Here is a 27,931-nt window from a genome sequence, read left to right as displayed (position 1 = left end):
TTTCATGTAGCCATCGAATTCACAGCAAGCATTTGCTGCTCTGTTCTCTTGCTGCTGTCACGATATTGAACTACCACCATCATTTGTGTTGCCGTCATCATTTCGGTCTAAAAGTTGGAAAAAAGGTGGACAATTTTGTCAACATTACTACGTTTTCAAGTTCTAAATAGAATTTATTGCAAAGTTATCCGTAACATGAAGTGAAACTCTGAAAATCTTATTACTACTCTACAAAACCAATGTTAAATTCCATCGAATAGACTGGTGTTCAAGTGCAATTTTAGCAACGTGGTCACGCCTTGCTAGTTTATTAAAAAAAAAGTATATTCTACAAAATTTTCGGTGAATTTTGTATTGTATCGTTTATAATAGCAAAGGATATATTAATTTGGCATATTAAAAACAGTTTCGGGAGAAGGTAGCTACCAAATTGCACCTATCTCTGTTATCTTATGGTGAAAGAAAATACTGCGAGTTGAAACGGAAGACAGCTTCACACCAGTAGAAAGATCTAAGGAGTACTAGTAGCGCGATTCTTCACTTCCAGCATTGTCAAAAATATCTTGACAAGCCACAGAAGAGCCTTGCCTAGGAATTCCCAAGGTAAGTAGTTTCTTGACCTGGTACATTTTGTGCCACGAACAAATTGAAGCAGTATTCCTGGATTAATGTATAAAAAATCTCCAAAGCTGCGTTTTGCGTATTCAATCCAGAAATTTATATTGCGTTTATAAAAGATTTCTATTTTCTTCATCAATCGCTTTTTTCGGCTTCATTTCACGATTTTTATATCGTCTATGGAGCTGCCGTCGCTGCCGACTTCAATTTCTGGATTTTTGCCGCTTTTTTTCAGCGAAACAATTTTTTCCCCCAATTTTATACATATAACATTGGATAATTCTCCCACCGAATGCAGCAAGCTTCGATGCTTCGAGTCGACCATCCAGTTTTTTTACTCTCTCGCGCCCATATTATCAAGTGCGCGCGCTACTCAACTGTCAGTGTCAAGTTCTCATTTACTCTTTATTTCTAGCGCAAAAAGCCCGCGCGCGCCAAAACCACGAAATATAAATCGATTTTTTATGGATTTACTTATTTCTGATTTTATGTTTAATTTCAAAATCTGATTCTACAGGATACTAGCTTTTCAAAATGTGGTTTTAAACCGCTGAATTAATTCATTTTCACTGTAAAATCGCCTTTGTAAGTTGGGTCTAAAAATGTCAATTTTCTGTTTATTTTGTAAACAAATTTGTTGGTGTTTGTTTGGTTGGCAGTGATGCCATCTCAAACATTTTATTTTAGTGTTTTAAAAATCATAAAAAGGAATATGAGTGATCCAATATATGCAAGATTTCTTTCATTAAAATTGATTGGTAAAGAAAAATAACATTAAAAATATTTTCAAGCGAAAACTAACTATCGGTCTTTTTGTTGAGTTCACCACAAATTTAGGCCGAAACACTTTGTTAGTATCTTATCTTTATAATTTATTATAATTTTAAACAAACTAATACATAAATAAAGCCGGTAATATGTTGGGTTTCCATATTAAATTTGGATACTATGTTCGGGGTTTCCACCAAGATTAACTTAGATGTGAAAAAATATATATGATCACGATTAATTTTCGACATTTATATATATAAATTCATAGATTTAAAACAGGAATTGGTTGTCGACGCAAAGTGCAAAATTGTAAATGAAAACAATTACATTTATTTAAAATGTAATAAGACTAAAAGTTCCAACGTATTCATTGCATAAGTTTTTAGGTATTGAAACTAATTTTTTTAAAAATTAACCTGGAAATAATCTTGTCTTTGAAGCGGAAATAAACAGTATAATTTAGAAATCGTTTTATATCCTGTTTCTTATAACGAACAATAACAAACAAAACAATCATCACTAATTGTAATCGCGAAGCCCGAAACGAAATTGTTTAGTAAAGGCCGGTATTATGATCGTCTTTCGTAAAGAAAGTCAGATAAATTTGGTGCTCACATTTTTCAAATAATTAAAATATTTATTAAAATTTGTCCAAAGCTATGCTGGATATGTGTCATGCGTCACTTACGTAAAATTATGTGTTTCAAATGTATAATTAAAATATAGTAATCCCGAATAGGGCACCGGCGTAAACTGATTCTTTACTACACTGCAGTTTATTACGCCAGCAAAGTTTTACTGTTGATAACACTGGCATTGAAGTAACGTATTTGATATGTGGCTCTCAATGAAAATACAGCTGATATTTGGTTTATTGCACTACAGCTTCATTCCATAGCGTAGAGTGAAGGGCAAGTAAAACGAGTAGAGAAAGAGAGTGAGTTTTGCCTCTTAACTAGCAAGTAGCAAGCATGTGTGGTGAAGTAATTGAAAAGAACAAAAATAATTGAGGTTCTACCAATATTCGAATGTAAGAAATAGAACAAAGAGGATATAAAACGTCCTCTATTTAGAGGTGAATAATCTTTATTGCCGTCGTCTGATACATTTCTTCTTCCTCCAATTATTTCCTTTCGTCTAAAGGTATGTGACAATGTCGAAGCAAATAGCGGCAGCTCTGCTGCAGCAGCTACTAAGTATTTTGCGCGGGTCGAAAACAAGAACAATACGTATGAAAACCCGCTCCCGTCCTGGTTGGGAATATCGCGTATTCATGAAAGGGATTTCAAAAACTGTATCGTCTTTTGTCTTGCTGTTTTAGATGGAATGGTATGAACAACTTTGTCGGGTAGAGCAGTGTTGGGTACATTCATGTTGATGATGAAGGCATCGTTTTTGCTGCTACTGCACAAGAGCTTGATCATCTGGTTTTTGGCGCAATTGTATTGTGCACAACTGGGATAAAAGATGAATTTTAAAGCCAATTCCAGAGTGTTACTCAACATATTATTAACATAGCCTATTTAAGTAGTGCGTCCTCTATCATTGCTGAAAGGATATTGCATTTTATATAGTAAGTGATTTATGAAACAAATTGTGTTATCTCAAATTCAATTATGACTTGTTGGCTAAACCAGCCGGACGCTGCTATAATGCTGTCAGTTTGTGCGCGCTTACCTTTCTTTCACTGCTCTATTGACAGTTCGCTTATTTTCTTTCTACTTTTACTTCGTTATTTTGGCGCTTTTTGGGGGAGATTTGTCGAAAATTTGCGCCACTTTTATATTGATTTCCCACTTGTGTGGTATGTTATTTTGATTATTTCTAATATAATTTATTGTATTGATTTTCCGTGCAAAAAAATTATAATAGGAATACGTGTTTGTCGCTATACAGATATTGGATGTGTTACATTTATAATAGATGTATATTGACGAACAGACCATATGAAATTCAAAAATTGATACTAAAGATCAGCAACCACTACTTCGAATTGCAATTGATTTGTTTTAAATAATATTAATTGGTGTTTATTTATATCAATTATTTAGTGGAATTTAACGTTATGTCTAACTTGGTTAACAGTATAATATGAAAATAGGTATAGGAAGTTGTAAGTTTTAACCTTTGATTGCAAACAATCTTATCTTTTTGTTATTAAATACCATCAAGGAATTACAATAAACTAGACCTATGTATATCTGCTCATAAATGTGTATACTTTACTTATTTACCACAGAATTTTGATTGGGGAACTACCTACCAATATACCGGGCATTTAAAAGTGTAAGAAAAATACGGAAAATAGCTGTATTTTCTATGATGGAGTTCATTTGTAAGTTAACCAAAAAGTCGAAAGCAATGACTGTTCAGTAATCGCAAAAGTCGACCTTTTCATTTTGTTTAAAAAGTCAAAAATTGCCTTTTCCAAATTTTAAAAAATACAAAGTTGACAATGATAAAAATTCAATAAATCGATATTTCGGAATATGGAAAAAAAAATCGGAATGTTAATTAGTAAAAAACAACAATATTTTTCTTTATTTTCTTATATTAATATTCTCTGTAGGTATTCGATTACGAAAGGATATGCCTCAGAATTAAATACACGTCTTAAATGCAGGTCTCATCCTGCATGTGTATACATACATATGTATGTATTTCAAGTGTTTATACTTCGAATGGTGTCTTTAGGGACAAACAACAAAAATAGAAATATGAGATCTGGTATTACTCGACTTTTCGTTATATACTGACATTATTCATAATGCATTTATCCGCTTTTGCTCGTAGCCTTTGCACCTACTTTCCATATCAAAAATATGGATATTCCTCTTAAACCAATTTAATGCAATGAATGCAGTGCTTTAGTTTAAAATTGCGATCGAGAATCTTAGATGCTAGTTCCATACAAGAAAATACAATATTTTGATGGTGGAATTCAGCTATTCCTATTGCTTAAGACCAGCCGAAGTGTAGATTACCATCACTTTAAACGATTTCTCGTTTTGAATTCTTTAGCATCGGAATATATTGTCCTCAACCAAAGACGCTTCGAAATGTTGGTCTGATTTCCCATAAATTGTATATTTTCTTTATGACAGTGAAAGTAGGAACACAACTTGGTTCACATGTCACCCATCAAGTTAAATGGTTAGCATGTCCCCCTTCCATAAAAAGGGTCGTGGGTTCAATACCAATTTCGGGCGAGCACAAGATTTTATCAATGGTGGTTTATCTCCAGGACCGGTACAAACTAGTCGCTAGTGTATGGCTTTGTCATTGTCGGAGTAAATTTACTCTTTTGGACATGACTAACTCATTCCAAAGTACAATTCCTGAAATATTTAGATTGGACCAGCCCTTCGACAGTCCAGTCCAGTCTTGGACAAGGAACATGTTGCAGATGTTATTTTTTATAGAACATTCGGACTGATTAACAATTATATCTAATTAATTTCCCGTCGCCAGGAAAAAGTGTTTTAATATATTGCAAATATGTACCTAGATAATTTTTATAATTGTATTTCAGTAAATGTGAAGTTCCAACAATATTTTATCAGGAGTGTATAGAATTTAATAATATGCATGGAATTTTAATAATTGACATACCAGTATAATGATTCACCAATTCCGTAGGGTGTTTGTTTGTTAGGGTGTTTTCAACATTGTGTGACACGCCGTTCGGACCCGTCTATAAAAAGAACATCTCATGTCATTGAGGCAAACAGAATGGAGAAGAGACGTAATTATGAATTGTTATGTATATATGTTATGTATATATATGTACTATATTTATAAAAGACTTAAGGGTATTGCATAAGTAAATTTTGTAATTGCATAAAGTTTGTAAGGCTTAGTATCGTGGGCTATTGAAATAAGCTAAAACATGTCATTTTTTTACGAACGGTCCCATCGCCCACTTTCCCGCCCCTTCCTACCTTGAGGGCCTCGTCCCCATGACGTAGGGACAGCGTACACACCATGATCCGGACCATGGCGGGTGGAGGCAGAGGGATTTGACCAGCTACAGAGAAGGACTCATCAGCCGGATATATTAAAACACAAGATCAAATATTATGTTATTCAATAAAACTAATGTATTAGTTATCCAAATATGCTAAAATTCTAGACTTCATCATATCAATACTAAGGTTAGTGTCAACTAGATGATAGATTGAATTAAAAATAATGCACATCCTACGAATAGGCTTCACAGAAGCATAATTCGAACGTTGAAAATCAATGTAAAGAAACTGGTAATTCCTGCATGCCCTGAAAGGAACATTTATCCCAATCCTAGATATCAATTCCGAGCATGGAATATCCCCACTAACTAACCTATACATCATCATGGAGCTCAACATCGTCCGTCGGTTCCTAAGAGTAAGCAAATTAATCAGCCTCAATCTAGAAGTGTATGAAGGAAGAACAAAATCACTGTTCCAATGAAGATGTCTCAAAGCGAACAACAAGAACTGCTTCTGAACCGATTCTATCCTATCAATGTAGACTTCATAATGAGGATCCCACACGATAGAACCATACTCTAGAATGGGTCTATCAAGGGCAGTAAAAAGCCTCTTCGTAACATAAGGGTCCGAAAACTCCTTAGCCCAACGCTTTATGAATCCTAGAACCCCATACGCCTTACTCACCATCGAATCAATATGACCATTAAAATTAAGCCTACGATCCATAACAATGCCAAGATCAACAAAAGAATCAACCTCTTCCAATAACGAGCCCCGTATACTATACCGAACATCAATAGGTCTAGACCTAAAGAATCGCATAAACTTGCGTTTCCTCAAGTTCAAATCCATCAGATTTACCCTACACCAATCATCAAAGCTATCCAAATCACCTTGTAATAAATGCACCTGACCAGAATTATCAAACGAGGAGAATATCTTAACGTCATCAGCATACATCAAAATCCTAGAGTTAAATACGGACTGAGGTAAATCGTTTATAAACAACAAAAATAAGACAGGCCCCAAATGACTACCCTGAGGTAGTCATTTGGGGCCTGTCTGCGTACCGCAATCAAGATACGAACATGAGTCTGATTCCCAACAACAAACGGATTAATAACATGAGAAGTTAATTCCACCAAGTTCGTAGTAGTTGATAGGCCCTTACGAAAACCATGCTGGCAGGGATCCAGTATCGAAGAAATGCCATGTGACAAAACATCAGTCACCATCTTTTCAAAAACCTTGGGAATAGCACTCAATTTTGCTATCGCCCTATAATTACCGACATCAAAGGGGCTCCCCGACTTATGAAGTGGTACGACAAAAGAGCTCCTTCATCTTAGAGGGAAATAAGCGAACCTCAATGAACTATTAAATAACATCGACAATGGAGCAGAGAGACATTCGGAGCAAAACCTCAGAATTATCCCAGGAATCCCATCTGGACCACCACTGGTGGACGCCTCAACCCCACGCAAATACCCAGTCACAGACAGACTATCAAATAATGGAATTCCAAGAGACTTATTTATGTAATTTTCATTGATAAAGTAGTGAACACATTAACATCCAAAAAGAGGTATATGAAAATATCCTATAGCACAGAATACATATTCAAACAGTAAAAATGTCAATAAGGTATATAAAATTGATTCTGCAGTGAAAACGAGAATTCCATTTGATCAATAATTCTACTTATTGCAGGTGGTAGTTTTGTTAGTAACAGACGCAGATGATGTCAGCTGCTCTTCATTCTCCATTCTATTCACCTGTCCGCATAGGCAACATTCATAACATATTGTTCATGTTTCTATAAGACTTAACGTGTCCTACAGCGTATATGACCATAATTAACGAATAACAGGTGGATACATCCTAGAAAACAAAACAATAATTTGTTGTAGAATTTTTTTCGACTGTTTTGATGTCGGATACATATGATTGAAAATTGGCAATACGAGTATGATTCTAAAAAAATATGAAATTTTCTGGCTTTGATTTTAATCAGCCATACACCCTTACCATATTTTATACAAAAGGTATCAAATAAATATATGGGTCAAGAGTACATAGATCCGATAATTTTTTTTAGAAATATATACCATTATTCTTCTTTTCGTCGTTTTGACCATCCCTATTATGTTCTGGAAATTTGGTTCATCTTGTCAAACAAACGAAAGTGAGAGGCCCCATACTCAATTTAACAATACAGAAAAATAATATCACTACTAAAGCCGGAATTTTCCAATAATTTAATCTTATATTAAGTAAAAAATGTGCACAAAAAATCTAAATTTTAAATTTATATACTTTTTCTATTCTATTTTATTTGCAGCTATAAAAATATACCTTTTGATCGAAGATAGAAGCTATTTTAAAAAACCTTCAATAAAACAACGGCTTTTTAAGGCCGTTTAATTATGGATTATTATAAAAGGTAAGTAGTAGCTGCAGCAATATTACCATTCAATTATATTACATATAAGTATTATTTATTATACCCTCCACCGTTTGTAACGCAATATTGGTCTCAGACCCCATAATGTATATATACAGTCAAAGCTCAATTTTAGATCGCTATTTAGAAAAATTCGTTAAGTCAAACGGTAATTTTATATCCTAACATTTATTGAAAATCGTAGTTTATTGCCACAAAAAAAGAAAAAAATCATAATCATTTGCCAAAATTAAAATATCAGCAAAATCGGTTCAGATTTAGACATAGCTCCCATATATAGCTTTCGCCCGATTTACACTCATTTGCCCACAGAGGCCAATTTTTTGCTCCGATTTAGTTGAAATTTTGCATAGGGAGTAGAATTAGCGTTGTAACTATGCGTGCCAAATTTGCTTGAAATTTGCTTCACCACTACTGTGGTACAGGGTATAATAAGTTTGTGCATTTGTATGTAACGCCAAGAAGGAGTAATCATAGACCAACCTTTTAGTATACGGATCGGCTTAGAATTAAATTCTGAGTCGATTTAGCGATGTCCGTCTGTCTGTCTGTCCGTCTGTCTGTCCGTCTGTCTGTTGATGTATTTTTGTGTGCAAAGTACAGCTCGCAGTTTTAGTCCGATTGTCCTAAAATTTGGTATAGGGTCTTGTTTCGGCTCAAAGACGATCCCTATTGATTTTGGAAAAAATCGGTTCAGATTTAGATATAGCTGCCATATATATTTTTCACCGATCTGGTCATAATTGGCGTGTATATCAACCGATCTTCCTCAAATTCCGTACATCCGAATATTTTATGAGTATCGAAAAACTTGCAAAATATCAGCAAAATCGGTTCAGATTTAGATATAGCTCCCATATATAGCTTTCGCCCGATTTACACTCATTTGCCCATAGAGGCCAATTTTTTGCTCCGATTTAGTTGAAATTTTGCATAGGGAGTAGAATTAGCGTTGTAACTATGCGTGCCAAATTTGCTTGAAATCGGTTCAGATTTGGATATATCTCCCATATAAAGCTTTCGCCCGATTTACACTCATATGACCACAGAGGCCAATTTTTAACTCCGATTTAGTTGAAATTTTGCACAGGGAGTAGAATTAGCATTGTAGCTATGCGTGCCAAATTTGGTTGAAATCGGTTCAGATTTAGATATAGCTCCCATATATATGTTTTTCTGATTTCGACAAAAATGGTCAAATTCCCAACATTTTCCTTGTAAAATCGCCACTGCTTCAGATTTAAACGTTTCCCATATTTTTTTACTAACATTGTGTTCCACCCTAGTGCATTAGCCGACTTAAATTTTGAGTCTATAGATTTTGTAGAAGTCTATCCAATTCTTCCAGATCGAGTGATATTTAAATGTATGTATTTGGGACAAACCTTTATATATAGCCCCCAACACATTTGACGGATGTGATATGGTATCGAAAATTTAGATCTACAAAGTGGTGCAGGGTATAATATAGTCGGCCCCGCACGACTTTAGACTTTCCTTACTGGTTTTTACTAAAATTGTGTTCCACCCTAGTGCATTAGCCAACTTAAATTTTGAGTCTATAGATTTTGTAAAAGTCTATCAAATGCTGTCCAAATCGAGTGATATTTAAATGTATGTATTTGGGACAAACCTTTATATATAGCCCCCAACACATTTTACGGATGTGATGTTGTATCGAAAATTTAGATCTACAAAGTGGTGCAGGGTATAATATAGTCGGCCCCGCCCGACTTTAGACTTTCCTTACTTGTTTTTTACTATATTAATACAGGTTAGGTCGAAAAAAGGATGCAAGTTTCGCTGTCTCATGAGGCATTTGATGTTGACATTTCTGAAATTGACTTAAACTAATTATTAACCTATACTAGCACACAATCTTTTAATAAAAATTAAGTATAATATACATAAAATTGGTACAGCAAGAAAACCGATTGTCAGTATGAAGGTCCTAAACAGATCAGTCCATGTCCGAGAAATATAAAAGTAATTTGCGCTTAAATAACGAAGGATTAATTGAAAAAATTTTCAGGTTATGTGGAAGCGAATTCCATAACCTTGCCACACGCACCTAGTATGACCCTTCAAGTACCAAATGGGAGATGTGCTCAAGAATAACTTGACTATTCCTACAAAAACGTGATAGAATTCACAAGATACAACGGAAAATCATACTTAACAATGCAGAAGAAGAAATATATACATCTAAAACGTAAAAAATCTCAAAATGTTATGAAAACAAGTATTAAGTTTCCGTATATTGGCCAAATTTGTGCCCGTATAAACCTCAAGGTCATACAATATGTTTGGCATAAGCAACGTATGCGCAAGCCTGAATCTTACATCTTCAGGCAAAATAACATTATGACTATAAAGACGTCTAAGAGTCATTCATTTATTATTTTATTATTTATTTATTTATTTATCAAACTGAGCCCCCATGTTTATGCAGTAACAAATATTTTAGATTTGGTATGAGAACAGACAAGTTTCAGAACCTGTCCATACCAATTTCATAATAGTTTGGTCTCGACTATAGCAATGATGGAACGAATCTCATCTCCATTGACATTGTCCCCAAATTAAAAAACAAGACTTTATATTTGTTGATTATTGGTTGTTGGTATGTACACCTATTCATTTGGTAGGACATCGATGCATTGATATTAACAATGTTAGCAGTAAATCTCCGAAATTCTTTAACTTTTATTTTGGAAACCTTTTTCAAGGATTTGAACATTTACCTTAAGATCCTATGCGACAGTCCTAGTATCGCACATTTGAAAGAAACTATGATTGCGACCACTAATAGTGGTTTGTTATAGTAATTATTCATGTTATGCATGACTTCATTCTTATAGTAATTATATCTTATACTATCATAGTATTCCTAACCAAAAGATCATCTATACTGTTTCCTTTTTTTGTTGTGGACGCCCATCAAAAAATTGGTAAAAATGTCCTTCTAACTAAATGTGTATAACTATCCCCTAATATTAGCAGAATGCAGGGTCATTTCCCATGAAACACCCAACATATGTGTAGTGTAATTTCGCAAAATAGCTTTACATTCATAGCTTTGGAAACAAAAATTACGATATTTGTGTGAATAATGGTATTTCTATAGGATACCTTCACACACACTTTTTTGGTTTAGACCCAAATATAATTACTCTAACGCAAAATAAAAAATGATGCATTCTTGTATATGCAATGTAATGGTAATTACTTTATGTGTAACCAAACATGCCTTTACACACTTATAGCCATTCCACAAAAAATATTGGATAAAGCTGGCATGTTTGCATTGACAATTATGTTTTTACAATGTGCAGTCGCCTCACGCCCTCCACTATTCCTTTCAATATTTTTTTTTATTAAAGTGAAGTCATTCGTCCTCACATTTTGAAATGCACTTTTGATTATTTCATCGGAAGGACAATATGTCACATATGACAGCTATTTTACCATTTTGTCGTATGTGTCCTTCATAATCCTTCCCCATGTGTTCAAACTATTTAGCAACTGCTGGTTTAGATATTTTGGGCTTGTTTTGCGAAGTCATGTTAATATACCGTTCTCATATTGCATTATCATAATTATGGTTATCAAACTAATTGAAGGTAATATGTGGTTGAACACCCCCTCTCACCAATACAAAGGTTTAATGAACATGTTATTTAATAACGTTGTATGTACATACATACATATATCCCATTTCTGTCCAAACATAACGATGATAAACAGAATGCATATATTCAGCCGAAATTGGTACATTTTAATCGAAGTGCAATGAATAGCTCCGAACAGTAATTTTGAGTTGTCAAATGCAACTCTAAAAATAGCAAATTTCCATTGTTTAATCAATGCTTTATTATTTTATTATATTGGGGCAATCGTTGTAATAACAGGTTGGCTGATAAGTCCCCGGTCTGACACATAGATGGCGTCGCTAGTATTAAATGCATATTATTTTTATATAGTACCAACCTTCAAATGATTCGTGTCAAAATTTGACGTCTATTTGTGAGATAGAGCGTCTTTTGTGAATCAACTTTTGTTATTGTGAAAAAATGGAAAAAAAAGGAATTTCGTGTTTTGAAATTCCTTTTTCTGAAGGGAAAAAATACGGTGGAAGCAAAAACTTGGCTTGATAATGAGTTTCCGGACTCTGCCCCAGGGAAATCAACAATAATTGATTCGTATGCAAAATTCAAGCGTGGTGAAATGAGCACGGAGGACGATGAACGCAGTGGACGCCCGAAAGAGGTGGTTACCGACGAAAACATCAAAAAAATCCACAAAATGATTTTGAATGACCGTAAAATGAAGTTGATCGAGATAACAGAGGCCTTAAAGATATCAAGGGAACATGTTGGTCATATCATTGATCAATATTTGGATATACGGAAGCTCTGTGCAAAATGGGTGCCGCGCGAGCTCACATTTGACCAAAAACAACAACGTGTTGATGATTCTGAGCGGTGTTTGCAGCGGTTAACTCGTAATACACCCGAGTTTTTCCGTCGATATGTGACAATGGATGAAACATGGCTCCATCACTGCATTCCTGAGTCCAATCGACAGTCGGTTGAGTGGACAGCGACCGGTGAACCGTCTCCGAAGCGTAGAAAGACTCAAAAGTCCGCTGGCAAAGTAATGGCCTCTGTTTTTTGGGATGCGCATGGAATAACTTTTATCGATTATCTTGAGAAGGGAAAAACCATCAACATTGACTATTATATGGCGTTATTGGAGCGTTTGAAGGTCGAAATCGCGGCAAAACGGCCCCATATGAAGAAGAAAAAAGTGTTGTTCCACCAAGACAACGCACCGGGCCACAAGTCATTGAGAACGATGGCAAAACTGCATTAATTGGGCTTCGAATTGCTTCCCCACCCACCGTATTCTCCAGATCTGGCCCCAGTGACTTTTTCTTGTTCTCAGACCTCAAAAGGATGCTCGCAGGGGAAAAATTGGCTGCAATGAAGAGGTGATCGCCGAAACTGAGGCCTATTTTGAGCCAAAACCGAAGGAGTACTACCGAAGGAGTACTACGTTATAATCGTTGTATCGCTCTTGAAGGGAACTATGTTGAATAACAAAAACGAATTTTGGCAACAAAAATTGTGTTTTTCTTTGTTAGACCGGGGACTTATCAGCCAACCTGTTAAAAATATATTGATCTTAATAATCTAGAGTTGTTTGGTTGTCGGTATATTTATGCCAAACTTTGTTGTCTTTTTTATTGTCAATAATCTTCTTAATCTCGAAGTTTTTCCACCAAAACCTACACGCCCACAAAAAAGTTTTTCAGCGGTGGATTATCACAACTTAGTAATGCTGGTGACATTTCTGGCTGTTTCAAAGCTTCTCTAAGTGGTGTCACTGCAATGTGGAGCGCCGTCCGGACTCAGCTTTTAAAAGGAGGTCCCTTGTCATTGAGGGTAACATAGAATCGGTATGTCAGGCTCGGTCTAAGTGAGCCTGACATATCGGGCTGTCACTATACCTAACCTAACCTAAAGATAAACCCTCCATTAGTCCTAGAGAAATTTTTGGGTCAACCTTGTAAAACGTTTAAACTGACTTGTATCACAGAAATATCACCAAAATATTTCCAATTAAAAAAGTTGAAAATTTTTTCCATTAATAAATTAATTGTACATTTAAGTTTTTAATCAAACTCGGAAGACTAAGTCAATTAAAAACGCGAAGGAATTTTTTTAATTTTTAATCATCTTACCTATATATTCCATATGCCAGTTATGGATTTAACCGGTGAACATTTTCCAGTTAAAGTTAACCGGAGAAAAAATATTTGCATTATTGGAGACCATACACAATTATAGCAAAAAGAAGACATTCACGAAAACTATAATTCAATTTTAATATCTGCATCGTCTAAAGTAAGATTGATGTAAACGGTTCTAAAAATACAAACATAAGCTTCATTTAGACCACCACATGATTTTCATCCAATGAAAAACATCCCAGGAACTTTCAAAAACTTTCTGAAAAAAATAATTTTAATATAATGGAATTTACCATTAATCTTTTTGACTGGGAACTAAATTATTTTCCTTGTTCTATACATGACCTTTGTCCATATTTACCATTAATGCCCAATTTGAAATGTTAATGTCAAGAGTACTGATATTTTATGTAATGGTGAATATCAACATTCTTTCCTCGAGGGTTCTTTAAAAATTTTAAGGTTTAATGTGTATATTTATTTCGCACAATAAACGCAATATTTCTACCTACACTCGACCCATATACAAAAAAGAGAAAAGAAATCTTCAAGCCCATTTTACCATATAAATTCTTTCGGTAAACTGTCAATAAATTGTTTTGTATTTTACCCAATTATATTTGTAGATAATGTATACCCAAAAAAATTTGTTGGTAGACACAGCACAAAAGTATGCTTAAAACAAAAAGCTTAAACAGCTAACATTTTCTGCTATTTTTTAAGATCGATTTTTGTTTGGCTAAAAAAAAAACAAAAAGTTCGGTACTGAAAGTCCACACAATATATAAAGAATATTTCTTCTATTCGCCAAAAAATCTGAAGTCATAGTAAGGTACACAGCATACAAAATGTTTGCTGATTGCATTTAGGAGCTTTTAAGACTATTAGAGTGCAGGAATAAACAAAAGACTATGTTTGGTTCTTAAATAGATTTTGGGTATAATTTTAGAACCAAAAAATACAATTTGTTACTCGCTTGTTGTTTTTAGCTGACTTCTATGAGTGTATAAATAAAAAAAGGTGTAGGCCTTTAGTAGCAATTTTAATGAAATATTATGTGTGGGTTTTATTCGTATTGAAGCATTTTCAATGAAATATTTGCAATTTTAATGAAATATTATGTGTGGGTTTTATTCGTATTGAAGCATTTCCCATGATATGGAAATAATTGAAGACAAAGGCTTATGTACGAGGCCAATCTGTATGTTCATAGTAATTTTCATTGTAATTTCGTGCATTCACGCGTTCGGAGACCAAGACTGCCCCTATTTGTACGAGTGTATCAATTTTCTTTGCATATAAATCCTTCACATTAGCAATACGATCTTTAGTTTGCAGGATCATTTGTGGGTATTTTTTCTCATTTTAGTTTCTTTTTTTCTTATATTTCAGCCGCAGTAGCAGCAGTACCAGCAGCCAACATAGCAATAGCAGTCACAAATCTCATGACTCATCAAGTAATAACGGTGCCTCCTACAATTTGGAATATTGTACATCTTCGTCATCACTATCGCCTTTCCCCACAAATACATCCTCGATTGGTGGCGCCTCATGTCCATCATCGTCTGCAAAGACAATTGTTAATGTAGCTATGGAGGATGTGTTCCTCTCCATCACAAATAGCAGTAATAGCAAAAGTAATAGCTCTGCTTCACATATATCAGCATCTTCGTCTTGTTCGCCAAGATCTTTAGTAACTGTTTCGAAACTTTCTTCATCTAGTCATAATAATAATAGTAATAACGCAAAACGCAAACGTCGTTCATCCACAAGTCTAGATGATCGGGTAAGTGAATGAAATCTTCAGATTTTTTAAAGAACCAAATACAATGTTGTACAGTCTAAGCCTCTTCTTTTTTTATCCTGTAACATAACCGAATGAACTCTACTTGCAACTATTTATGCAACAAACCAGGGGATATTTTAAATTTAACATTTGCATAAATTTATAATTATACATATGCCATTTGAGCCTTTACGACATTGTATTCATCCATGTATTTTCCTTACTATTGTATCATGCTTTTCTTCTTCTTGTATCATCCTTTTTATAAAAACGACATCTGCGTTATGCAATTTCTTCTAAGAGAATTTCAAAAAATGTCGTTACAATGAATATATAATTAGATAATATACGAAAACTTTTTTGTCAAGTCCTTCGTGTCGTTCCTAATGTGGGACATTTGTTTTTACTATTTCCTGGGCTACCATAAACCAAGATCTTAACACGCAAGATAACACCATTTCATTAAAAGAATCGTCTTTTGCCTACTCACAACTATCATAGCAAAATGTGTCTTTTTTTTTTAATGACCACCTATCTACAGTCCATAACTATTTGTATATTCCGATGACTAACTTCTTTATGTCGATTTAGTGTGGCACGTTCGTTAAATTTACATAGATGTTGATGATGTGTGTTGTGTCCTTCTTCGTCGCCTTCTTTTCTTTGTTACAACAAAGAAAATTTAACGTAATTTAGTGCCCTATATACAAAACTACCTAATTGTTTTCATTTTTTGTCAAAACCATCCCCTATAATATCCTTGCTAAGATCTTTTTATAACGACTTTTTTATATTCAATTTCTTACTATTTCCGAAGATCAGCTTTTATAACATAACGTGTGTTACGGAAAAATGTTAAAACGAGAAGTAGGGGAAAAGAAATCAACCCTCTCTCCAATACTAATAGTTGACTGTTTGTCTTTGATGAAGGTGTTCGGGCAAGCTATGCCCATATTGTTTATTCTGCTTTTTGAATGCCTCTATTTTTCTTAACCAAATTGCATCACACAATGAGAAATACAAACTCCATACACCAACATATGTCTACTTTTTATGTGGAGTTATTTTTTCTTATGTGTTGATATTTTCTTTGCAGTCCATTTGGCATTTTTGTTTAGGAATTCGGCACATAGATACGCTTATATAATATATTAATGAAACCCCTTATAAAACAATAAAAATAAGGTTTAATATAATAATATTTATTTTGAATATATTAAAGTATATCTTAAAGCATTAAAAGCTATTTCCAAAATATATTGGCTTTTTGAATAGCTATAATTCAGATGCTATTTTAATATTTCTTTAAAAAAATATTAAATAAAAAATAATAGGTTCCTCAAGGGCCAAACGTGAGTATTTGTTAGAAAAAAGTTTCTCAGCGGTAGGTTAATCTTAGTAATATTGGTGTCAATGTTACAAGTCCTACAGACTCTGTTGTTAGAAGTTAGTACTTGATACTTGAGCTAAATAATTGATAGGAGAGAAGCTGTTACAACAACAGAAAAGTTCACCACCTGTGGTAATAATGTTATAATCTACGCGTTTCAACCTTTCATTAACAAGTTTGAGCTTTCTCAATTTGAACAATTTTAGTTCCAAATGATAAATTATGCAACTGCCACTTAGCTGTTTTCAATTTATAACTAACGAACGCTGGTACCATTTTCGGCTATTTTCGTATAGCTCCGTTAGGCTTAAACTGCCAATTAACAGAAAGGAAAATAGAAATATCTTCTTTTGGTTAACTATAACTGTGTTAAAAATTAAAACATAGAATATTTCCTTTTTTAAGAAAAGATTTAATAATTGTTATTTTATAAATAACATTAATATAAAAATATGAGTTTTAAATAAATGATTAGTTCGTAATTCGTTTTGTCTGCCAATGAAAGTAAAGGTTTTTGGTTCGAGCGAATTCCATGACAATCTGTCACCAAAAAAGAAATAATAATAGTACTGTATGTAGGACAATAAGCAGCAGTTGCAATAAATATAAAAAGCCGTTTGATACATGATAAAGCAGCACATAGTCTCACATTGTCATTTACACCTGGAGTTCCCTAAGAAGTTTTAGACAATAGTTTTCTAATGCATACCTCAGCAGTGGCAGTATTTATTGTGATAAGGAGAATTTGAAAAAATTCAGCCACAAAAGAAACCACCACAAATGCGTTCTTGTGTGTGTTATGTTTTGTTAGGAACAATCAAAATTGAAAGGTGTCCTGACGCTTATGCAACAACGCATACACAAACTCGGATACAAAACGTTGTCACTTAAAGAAACTTCATAGTGATGTTAGAAATTACCCAGAAACTACAGTGCCAACATTTCTTAGCAATGCATCTTTTGATTCAATTTTCTTTTGACTGGCGCTTCTCATACGCATATGTCAACAACTGCTCTGTGAGGACTAACAACGGAACAAAAAATATTGGAAATTTCCCTATACATTCCTTACGTTTTATAACTGTGTTGAGTATAAGAATATCAACATTTCATATAGTTTTTCTAATCTATAAAAACTTATGTTTAAAATGCCGTGCAATTGTCCGTCCAGTTCAAAGCACTATAAAATGGCTCACTTATGTATTTAAGGTCACTTAAAGAATATGATTTTTTGGGATATCCACAATTCTAAGCGTTTACCATATGGTCCAGAAATACAACGGATGCTCTGTTGTTAATAAGGCGTTAAATATAGATCTAGCACTTCATTAGTTAGTTACAGCCGCCAAAATTGTTAGAATTATCCTTTCAGTTAAACGGTATACTATGATATTTAAGGAGTTCACTATGTCCTAAAATGTACACGAAGAGAAAAAAACAAGAAAATCGAATGCCTTATATTATTACATTCCTAAAAATTAAAATTATTTTCAATTTGAAAGGCTATTATTTAAATTTACGTTAAAACTTACGGGGAATTTATTATTTTGGGCTTCTGTCATATAAGAACATATTCAGAGATGTTCGTAGGAAATATATAGATATGTGGGACTCATTCAACATATTTATAATTAATGAATTTATGGAAAGTTAGCTTTAGAAACTAAATTAAAATAAAGAGAGTGATTCATCAAATATATCACGAAACACAACATTATCTGTCCAGATATCGTCAAATATACTACGAGAGCTGGAAACACACAAAAATCAGATTGACTTTAATAAAATGTTTATATTTTTAATTTTTTTTCACCAATATCGAGAATCGATATGTCGGTTTCGGAGATCGGGTTCGATCTCAGCCGAAGTAAAAAATCATGGAAATTCGTTAAGCCGAGTATGAAGATCAAAAAATCAAGTAAGTGGAGTTTCGATAATTTTTAGATAATGTGAACTTTATCTTTACTAGGGGAATTAGTGATCATTGGCTTCAGACGAGGAAAATGTTTATACAATAATGGTTTATCCAAATTGTTGATTAGAATTCTTAATATTGATCACACAACAATCTATGTTTAACTGCACCAATTTATCAAGTTGCCTATTTTTCCTTTGGTAAAATTGACTAATTGATTGACAATAACAATGTTTGGGTTGCTTTTTTTAACTGAAAGGGGGGAGTCGGTGATTGAATAACTCGAATTCGGCTTATTCAAATTGAGAAACATTCAAAAATCGATTTTGTAGTTTTTGATCAAACCATTCGTCAAAACAATATAATTTCTCGTCCATTTGAGGATAGCTGTCCAAATAGTTGGAGATAACACTTTGAATCTCATGTAGAAGCGGTAATACTTTATATCTCATTCACATTACACTTCCAAAATTCATTTTACCCAGATTTCAAATGTCATATGCCTTATAAAAAAAGGATTTCAAATCTACTTTTAGTAGATTTTGAGCCCTATCCGTCATTCACATTATACTTCCAAGACCCACTTTGCGCAGATTTTAAATGTCATTTGCCTTATAAAAAACATTTCAAATCTACTTTTAGTAGATTTTGAGCTTAATGTGTATGGGCTATTAAAAAATTCAAATACCCAAAATGTTCCCTAATGTCTTATATTACAAGCGAAAAATGCGTAATTTAACATTTTTTAATGTTAGTTTTGAACTTTCATTAAATTTTTTCTTTTATATATAGTGACACCTTGATGTCACCCCTTTTATAAATCATAATATGTCAAATTGGTATAGAATATCATATAATAGAATAGAATTCAAATGAATATTTGCCTTACGATATTATTCACAGTAATATTTAATGTTTACAGTTATCGCGAACTCTCCGTTTTTATATAATAACTGGGATTGAAAGCCCATAAAATATGCATGTATTCGCTGACGATCAATTAAAGTATCTGTACTTATCTATGTTCTAAGGAATATAATCCATGTATAGGGTTCTTATAAAAAGCAAATTATAACTGAAGAATTATTAAAGATATCTATGTATTCCATTGACCTTGCTTGTATTAACCACCACTTCATGTTTTCTTTGCTGCATCACAAACTATGTACATATTTAAGATAAATTTCAGTCCACATTCTATCAAGCTCTTAGGTAGCAAGAGTGACCGTGATTTCGATTGTCTTAGTTTCTATGTCCTTTCTTCCGTTTACCTGGGTGTTTAAAAGGACGGACATCTTTTAAGTTGTTTAAAGGATAACTGATCTTTTCTCTTTTATTATTCTATACTTTTGAAGACCCTTTTCTGTTTGTGTGTGAGAAGAGATGCATATGCAGGATTTTTTTGCATTTTGCCTGTAACGATAATAGAAAATACATCTATCTTATGGATTATTGGTATTTTCCTTACGATAGTTTTTTCGTATCCTTCGTCTGAATTTCACAATGGCCGTATTCTTAAGGGTGGATTATTGTTTCTTTTATTTGTACGAAATAATGCACAAGACATTCATATCCTTTTAACCACCTATGTGTGTAGCCCAGATCTGAGTTTAAACTACCCTTATATAATCGTTACTTTTTGAGGATGCGGCGGGGTTGCTCACACGTTTGCATTCAGTTTCACAGGAAAAGTCAATGCGTCAACACGCACGCGCATTAGAAAGAGTCGTACATTAAGCCATAGAGGATCTCAAAACATTCCTTAACTGAGTGATGTAAAGGCAAACAAAGAACTAGTTAAAAATAATACCAAAGATAAAAAATTGTTGTTTGAAGAGTGCAATATATAAAAAATCTAAAGTCCTACTTGAAGCTACAACTAATAATTGCTGTACTTTATGAAGAGTTTTGATTAGACAACAATTTGTTTCCAATTCCAATTGTTATAATCTATAAAATATTTTATTAACGTGTTTCATAAGTTGTTTGTGCTGGAATAATTTTAAAACTATATGTTATTATGAAGTGCGAGCGCAAAAGAAAAGTTATTGAAATGGTAAAGGAAAACATATTATTTTACTATTTACCTTCTCTATGTATGTGTTAGTGCAACAAAATCTTTTATAAACTAGTGTTTGTGATTGTTTTTAAACTCCACAAACTTGCTATGGTTAAAAAAATAAAATAATTCATTGCCTATATCTCTCCATAAATCGAAATATAATTATTTTCTATAATACGTATGTATGAAATTGAGAATGAAAATGGGAGAAAATCATGGAAAACAATTTATGGTGTTTAGTTCAACCATAAAATAAGTGTATAATAATATAAAAAACTACATTGAAATTTTACATAAAATATGATGACTTTAATACTTACCCTTTCTCAGTAAAGAAAATCATGAAAAAATTTAATTTTTTTCCTGTAGCTTATTACAAACATTGGTTTACTAATTTAATGACACACTATTTAAATAAAATTTAATGAAGTCTCAAAAAACAATATAGTCGTGTTTTTAAAATATGGTTTATACATAATTGTTTGTTATGTATTTTCAGGATCCCGAATTAGGGTTTGAACCTTCAGCCAAGCGACAACAGCGATTGTCTTCATTATATCAAAGTGATGCTGGTTCAGTTGTTTCTTCAGTATATCCGTCACCTGTTGACGAAACATTAGTAAATGAAATAGATACTCGTAGTTCCTCAGAATGTTTATCAACGGCCACCGATTACGAAGTTACCCATGATGATATACCAGATAGTCCCAGCAGTTTAAGGCCCGATTTAGAAGAGCCACATGAAGATGATTTGCAAGGTCATGGAGGAGATCATTGTGATGTACAAGATATTGATGACGAAGATGAGGACGATGAAGACCAAATCACAGATGACGATGATGTGGACGACATTAGTTCAAATTGTTCTACAGCATCTAAAAAACCAACACAAATTTACAATCCTGGATTTGCAGTGCCATGCGTGGATGATGATGTTCATCATGGTGAGCGTACGCCAGGTCAGCGGTTATCTACCTCAAAGTCGCTGTCGTCATCTGTCACGATAGAGCCCAAATCATCACAAAAGCAACCTAAAGTAAAATCATTCGAAGATTATCTTTCTAGCCACTATGATTGTATGACACCCGCAGCAGATCCAGAACCACCAAGGCAGTGTCCATTGCCAGCGCTATCCTGGGCTAACGCTCAAGATGTTTGGCAGTTAATGTGCAAAAAGGATGAACAAGCCTCATGTTTACGAAATCCATCGATGTTGGATCATCATCCCGGTTTACAACCACGAATGCGGGCCATTCTCCTCGACTGGTTGATTGAGGTATGCGAGGTATATAAACTACATAGAGAAACCTACTATTTAGCTGTGGATTATCTGGATCGTTATTTGAGTGCTCAAAAAAATGTCCAAAAAACTCATCTTCAGTTGATAGGCATCACTTGTCTCTTCGTTGCAGCGAAAGTAGAGGAAATATATCCACCGAAAATTGGTGAATTCGCATATGTAACCGATGGTGCTTGCCAAGAGTCCGATATCCTACAGCATGAAATTTTATTATTGCAAGCCTTAGAATGGAATATTAGCCCAGTTACCGCAATAGGATGGTTGGGCGTATATATGCAATTAAATGTTAATAACCGTACACCTGCCTCGTTTCAAACCTCCCAGAGAAGGAGTAATAAACATCATATAACAACTGGACCTGCAACAATTCCCCCTTCTTCCTGTTATTCAAGTGATATTGCAAATAGATTAGTCCGCCCATCGGAAGTTGACGATGCATTTATCTACCCCCAATTTTCTGGTATGGAATTTGTACAGACGGCCCAATTGCTAGATCTATGTTCATTAGATGTGGGTGTTGGAAATTTTCCATATTCAGTGATTGCAGCAGCCGCTATTTCACACACTTTTAACAGGTAAGCGAATGCAAAAATAAATAAATGAATTTGCGCTTTTAACACATAATTGATTTTTGAAATTTACTAATCGATTTTTACTGGTATATGTTTGTCGACATGAGACGATCTAACTTTTCTTTTCAAGCAAACCTATCCTCCTCAACATAACCTGATATATTTAGGAAATTAATGTTATTTTCGTTGCGAAAGCCGCAAACTACTACATAAATGTCTTCTTTTCAATCCAATTCATTTTTTTCATTCAATTTCTTTATTTACAAGATATTTCATAAAATCTAAAAAAATGTATGTGTAATGACAATGAGTCGAGAGTGACCGCCTGCCATAATTCCAGAAAATATTAGGTTAGGTTAGGTTGTAGAGGGTGAAGGTTGTAGAGGGTGACATCAATTTTCTTGAATTGATGCCCACTTAGACCAGTATAGGTCCATTGTGATCCCTCGATGTGATTTTTCAATCTTTCTCCTCCCGATGCGGTCTGCTTTGTCCTAGAAACTTTCACCTGCTCGTTCTCTTTGAAAGAAATCTCAGAATAACTAACAAGAGGTCCTTATGAATGCAAGTATGTTCCTTAAGCTGCACTCCCGCAGATCAGTGAGAGCCTGAAAGAAAAAGGAGCCCAGTATCTTGTTTCTTCTAAAGGATAAAGCTGGGCTCTGACACAGGAAGTGTACGAGTCCTCCGTAACTTCCGGGTCCAGGCATCATCTACAGATATCATCGTCTTTAAGTCATATTCTTACCATGTGTTTCCCAAGTGTGTTATGTCCTGTTATGATACCAATCAATGGCCGTAATTCCTCTCTGTTCATCGACAACAAAATTTCACAGTTCCTACGTTTCTTTTCCTCCCATATCAACTTGGTTTGCTCGCAACCATCCGAAGAGACACAGCGTCTTCGCCATTGCTCATCATATTTAACCCCTATCCTGTAATGATAAGAAGATAGTGGAGGAAAAACGTCCGCTAGGATGTTGTTCGTTCCACGAGCACCCTCCTTAGCCAGCACATCCGCTTTCTCATTTCCTATTATCCCATAGTGCCCAGGTACCAAGCACAGAGTTATATTATGCTGTTCAGTGAAAACCTTGAGTTCTCGACGACAGCGGCTGACTACCCTAAACCTTATGTCAGCACTGCACAATGCCTTTATAGTTGCCTGACTGTCGATGAAGAAGCTGATATCGCTTCTGAATAACGGCCTCATCAACAGCGACTCAGCAGCCTTTGTGATCGTAGAAATCTCAGCCTGAAAAATACTGCTATCACTATCCAGCGTGTAAGACTACCTTATTCCTAGTTCACTACAATAGATTCCGCAGCCCGTTCCTTCCTCCCTCTTTGATCCGCAGTATGCCTGCAGGATGTCCTCTCCAGCGTGTTCAAGCTCTTAAGTCTCAGAAGTGTCAGTTCAGCCGTCTTCCTTAAGTGTAAATCGAGTAGGATAAATCCCATCAGTACCTCCAGAGCGGCAGTGGCTGTAGTCCTCATGGCACCTGTCATATAGATGAGTGCAGTCCTATTTACCCTATTTATTCTCGATATATGATTTTGGTGTCTCACGATTGTCCACCAAACATGACAGCCATATGTGGCCACAGGTCGTACAACCGCGGTATAAAGCCAGCCAAAAAGAGAAGGCCTCATTCCCCATCTCTGCCCCACCAATTTTTGACACGAGTATAGTGCCGCATAGGCCCTCTTAATGCGATCGGCAGTATTCTCCATCCAGTTCAGCCTGGAGTCCAAAATAACTCCTAGGTACCTCGCTGATTTCGAGAGCGTCAACTTTATGCCCTGGAATTCAGGAGACTTGTACCCGATAACCTTTCTCCTCCTGGTGAACAGTACCAACTCCGTCTTACCAGGGTTCACCCCTAAACCGCATCCTCGTTCACCACCAGAAAATATTAAAGTTGAATTAAATTATATTCATTTATCCGAAATGCTCTGTATTTTGAAGCTGCCTCTAAATATTTGACATGTTTAATCCAGTCATCATCGCCGATTCCATCCAATGGCCTCAAATTACAAAACATATTTTGTTAAAATGTAAGATTCTGCCTAAAAGAAGTTATGAGGTAAAAAATAGAAATACGATGTTGGAATTGAATGAGAACCTAACTGAGATACGTTAATAGAATTGCTTGTTAAAACAACTAATGTATTGATATTACAGGAGTATGCAATTTAAATTTCTACATTTCAAGGAAGCTATATATATTTTTAATTTTTTATTTATTTATTCAGTCATCAATACAAAGGAAGCCAATAAAGGCATATTATGTAATTTTCTGTACATCTCTCCTGATAACATATTTTTTTATTTATTTACAGAGAAACTGCCCTACGTTGTTCTGGTCTCGAATGGAAAGCTATCCAACCATGCGCAAAATGGATGCAACCATTTTTTGAAGTAATTTCTGAAGAATCACACAATTTACATTTATTAGAACAAAATGAACAAATAAGTACCAAATACGGTCTGGGCCATATATGTCCAAATATTGTAACAGATGAATCCCATATTATACAAACGCACACCACCACAATGACAATGTTTGTGAGTATTACATTGTACATAATTCCATTGAGAAACACTTTTCTAACATGATATTTCTACTTTTACTTTGTGCTGTTCATAGGATCGGGCTTGCCTTTTACAGGAACAAATGATAGCCATGGCTAGTAAGATCAAACAAGAAGCCTCTCCTGCCACTGGCCTTATGTGCCCCGATGGCTTATTAACACCGCCGGCATCCAGCCGTAAACCTTTGGATTGTGTTGATGAAGAAGTAGAGTGTCGTCATCTACATGGTGTTATACTAAATGAAGATCGAGAATCTAATAAAAGAGTTTAGCAAAAGATGAAGAAAAATACGAAGAGCACAAAAAAGGACTACGCTTGGGTGAATTTGGCATTTAAATGATATCAAATGCAGCAAAATTAAAATGCTCTTCTTACTTATATCAAATACTATCTTGTGAATGTAAGTTTTCGTCGTCAAAGAAAAAGTTTGAAAATAAGTAGCAAACAACAAACCTCCCAACAACAATAACTTCTGTTAGTTAGATTTAATTTATTATTAAATTATTTTTAGATACACACATAAATTAAATCATCATATATAGTAACTGTTTTCTATTACTTAAGATTAGTTTAATTATATTTAGTTTATATTTATTAATACTGTAAAAAGTTTCTTTAGGGCCAACTGGTACATTATATAACCTATTCCTACAAAAAGTTATTCCATAATCATTATATCATAAGACTGCAGTTTAATATTTAAACCTCATAAAAAACACTATCCATAGTCAATCTGTTTTTAACCATATATCATTCTCATTAGCATACCTAGCAGTTTGTTATTATAACGAACCGTTCGATTGAATAGAAAAATACAAATTTCTTTGCGTGGAAGGTATATGTATATCAAAAGTCATATTAGGTTTAAATATCTATCGATTCCTTTACTCCAATTAGTAAAAATATATGCAATTATAATGTTTGACTTTGGTATATTAAACTTTTACGTTAATTGAAATATGGTAGTAATTTCCCGAAGTTATTGGCCTGATAATTAAATATGTTATTTTCTGCTTCAACAATATACATTTTTAGCTACAGATAGTTGGAGTTATAAATGTGAACTAATTCTATTTTTGTTCGGACTCTACGATAATTTTTTAATTTAGTGGCGTGTAATATCACCCATGCTTCTCTGCATTTTCATAGGAATTCATATTAAATAATCCTTTTTACATTTTTAATGATATGTAAAAGTTTTTCATTGCCTTCCTAATAAAAATAAAACTAATCTAAATCCCAACGTTGTGTATATAGGCTAATTAAGTTGGAACTATTGTAAAGACCTTATGCAGGAGGAAACAGTTGCGTTGTTAAATATATTTCGAAATGTTTTTTTTCTAGAACTTGCAAGTCTTGTGCCAAACAAATTTTCTAGTTTTATTTTTTAATCATTTTCCAAATGAATTATTTTTATTTGTAATTTTACAAATATTTTTTTAGTTATAATTATTAACCGTACTAACATGATACATATGGTTACATAGTTTTTTTCTACTAAAACAATAACATTAATTATATAAGTTGAGGGCAAACATAGGTAGAAACTAAAACCACTAACTTTTGTCATTCATACAAATTTTGTTTTATTTTTCTTTTTTTATCAAAAATATTGTTTTATTTTCATTATTAACTATACTAACAGTAAGACTTTCCAGTTACTGAATGAAAAAGGATGAAAAAAAAAAAAAAAATAACGACTTGGAGAAATACCGACTGCTAAAAAAGGCGGTACATTGCCTGGCGGCTTGGTTTTCAAGAAATAAGTGAAATTAAATCATACTGCGACATTCCTTTAGATAAAACTAGTTTACAAAAAAAATCATGTACACTTGATGAAAGGCAACTTTTCTTATGTATTTTGATCTGCTGACTTCGAAAAATTTAAAAATTTTTTATGGAATAGTTTTTGAAATATCCCGTTATTTTTAGTTCTTCGCTCTTTTTTCACTAAACAAATTATATCTCGAGTTACAAATGTCCGATTTGGCTTTTTCGCATCGATATATTTTGAACCACTTAACTTATCACATATCCAATTATACACATATTCAATTATAACTCGAGATATAATTTGTTTAGTGAAAAACGAGCGAAAAACTAAAAAACCCGAAATATCTCAAAAACTGTCCCATAAAAAATTTTTAAACATTTTTTTTTTCGAATTCAGAGATCAAAATAAAAGTCGACTCTCATAATGTGTACATTTTCAGTGTAAAGTAGTGTAATTTCTCCAATGATCTCAGTACTTCTCCTTATTAGAGGACTTTCAGAAGTTGGAATTTCTTATTCATTCATATCTTATTAGTTCTTATTTTTATTTATATTAGGGGAAGGACACAAGACTTAAATTTTAGATAAAGTCGCAAAAAAGCCTGACTTGGACAATTTATATCATTTCTCCTCAAATGGCTGTAACACAAAAAGCGTCGTAATTTTCATTTTTCATAAAACCAACAAATTGTATCTTATATACTTATAATACTTCGCCATAATTTGCACAGCAAATTTTTAGCCTTAGTCTTATGTAAGCCCTTTTAGAAAAATTACTAAAAAATAGCATTTTCCAAGATATGAAGACAAAAAGAGAATGCAGCAAGATCTAAAAAAATAAAAATTTTCTGTAATTATAAAGTTGGAAATAAAAACCTGTTTTAAGGTTAAAAAAAGCAAAACCCAATAAACTGGAAATTTTACAATTTAGAAAACCTACTACTTGGCATTTTTC

The 27,931-nt window shown here is 33.8% G+C and overlaps 1 protein-coding gene across 6 annotated transcripts; it reads left to right on the top strand.

The window, feature by feature from the left end:
• On the top strand, window positions 1-27,915 carry CycE (cyclin E). 6 transcript variants are annotated; one of them, XM_075295295.1, is made up of 6 exons: window positions 1-603; window positions 7,705-7,806; window positions 14,975-15,368; window positions 21,235-22,610; window positions 24,951-25,176; window positions 25,259-27,915. In XM_075295295.1, exons 2-6 carry the CDS (start codon window positions 7,790-7,792, stop codon window positions 25,472-25,474), a joined length of 2,229 nt encoding a protein of 742 aa, XP_075151410.1. In that variant the 5' UTR covers window positions 1-603; window positions 7,705-7,789; the 3' UTR covers window positions 25,475-27,915. The 6 variants fall into 6 exon arrangements, with proteins under 6 accessions (XP_075151410.1, XP_075151413.1, XP_075151416.1 ...); XM_075295298.1 differs by having other exon boundaries at window positions 3-125; XM_075295301.1 differs by lacking the exon at window positions 1-603 and adding an exon at window positions 2,401-2,419.
• Window positions 27,916-27,931: the final 16 nt, after the last annotated feature.

This window comes from Haematobia irritans, chromosome 2 (genome assembly GCF_050003625.1).
Source record: "Haematobia irritans isolate KBUSLIRL chromosome 2, ASM5000362v1, whole genome shotgun sequence".
NCBI lineage: Eukaryota > Metazoa > Arthropoda > Insecta > Diptera > Muscidae > Haematobia > Haematobia irritans.
This window is presented reverse-complemented; position numbering and strand designations above follow the sequence as displayed.

Coding starts and splice junctions, on each gene's coding strand:
- CycE (XM_075295295.1), top strand. Junction 15,369..21,234: donor CCACAAGTCTAGATGATCGG/GTAAGTGAATGA, acceptor ATGTATTTTCAG/GATCCCGAATTAGGGTTTGA. Junction 25,177..25,258: donor CCACCACAATGACAATGTTT/GTGAGTATTACA, acceptor TGCTGTTCATAG/GATCGGGCTTGCCTTTTACA.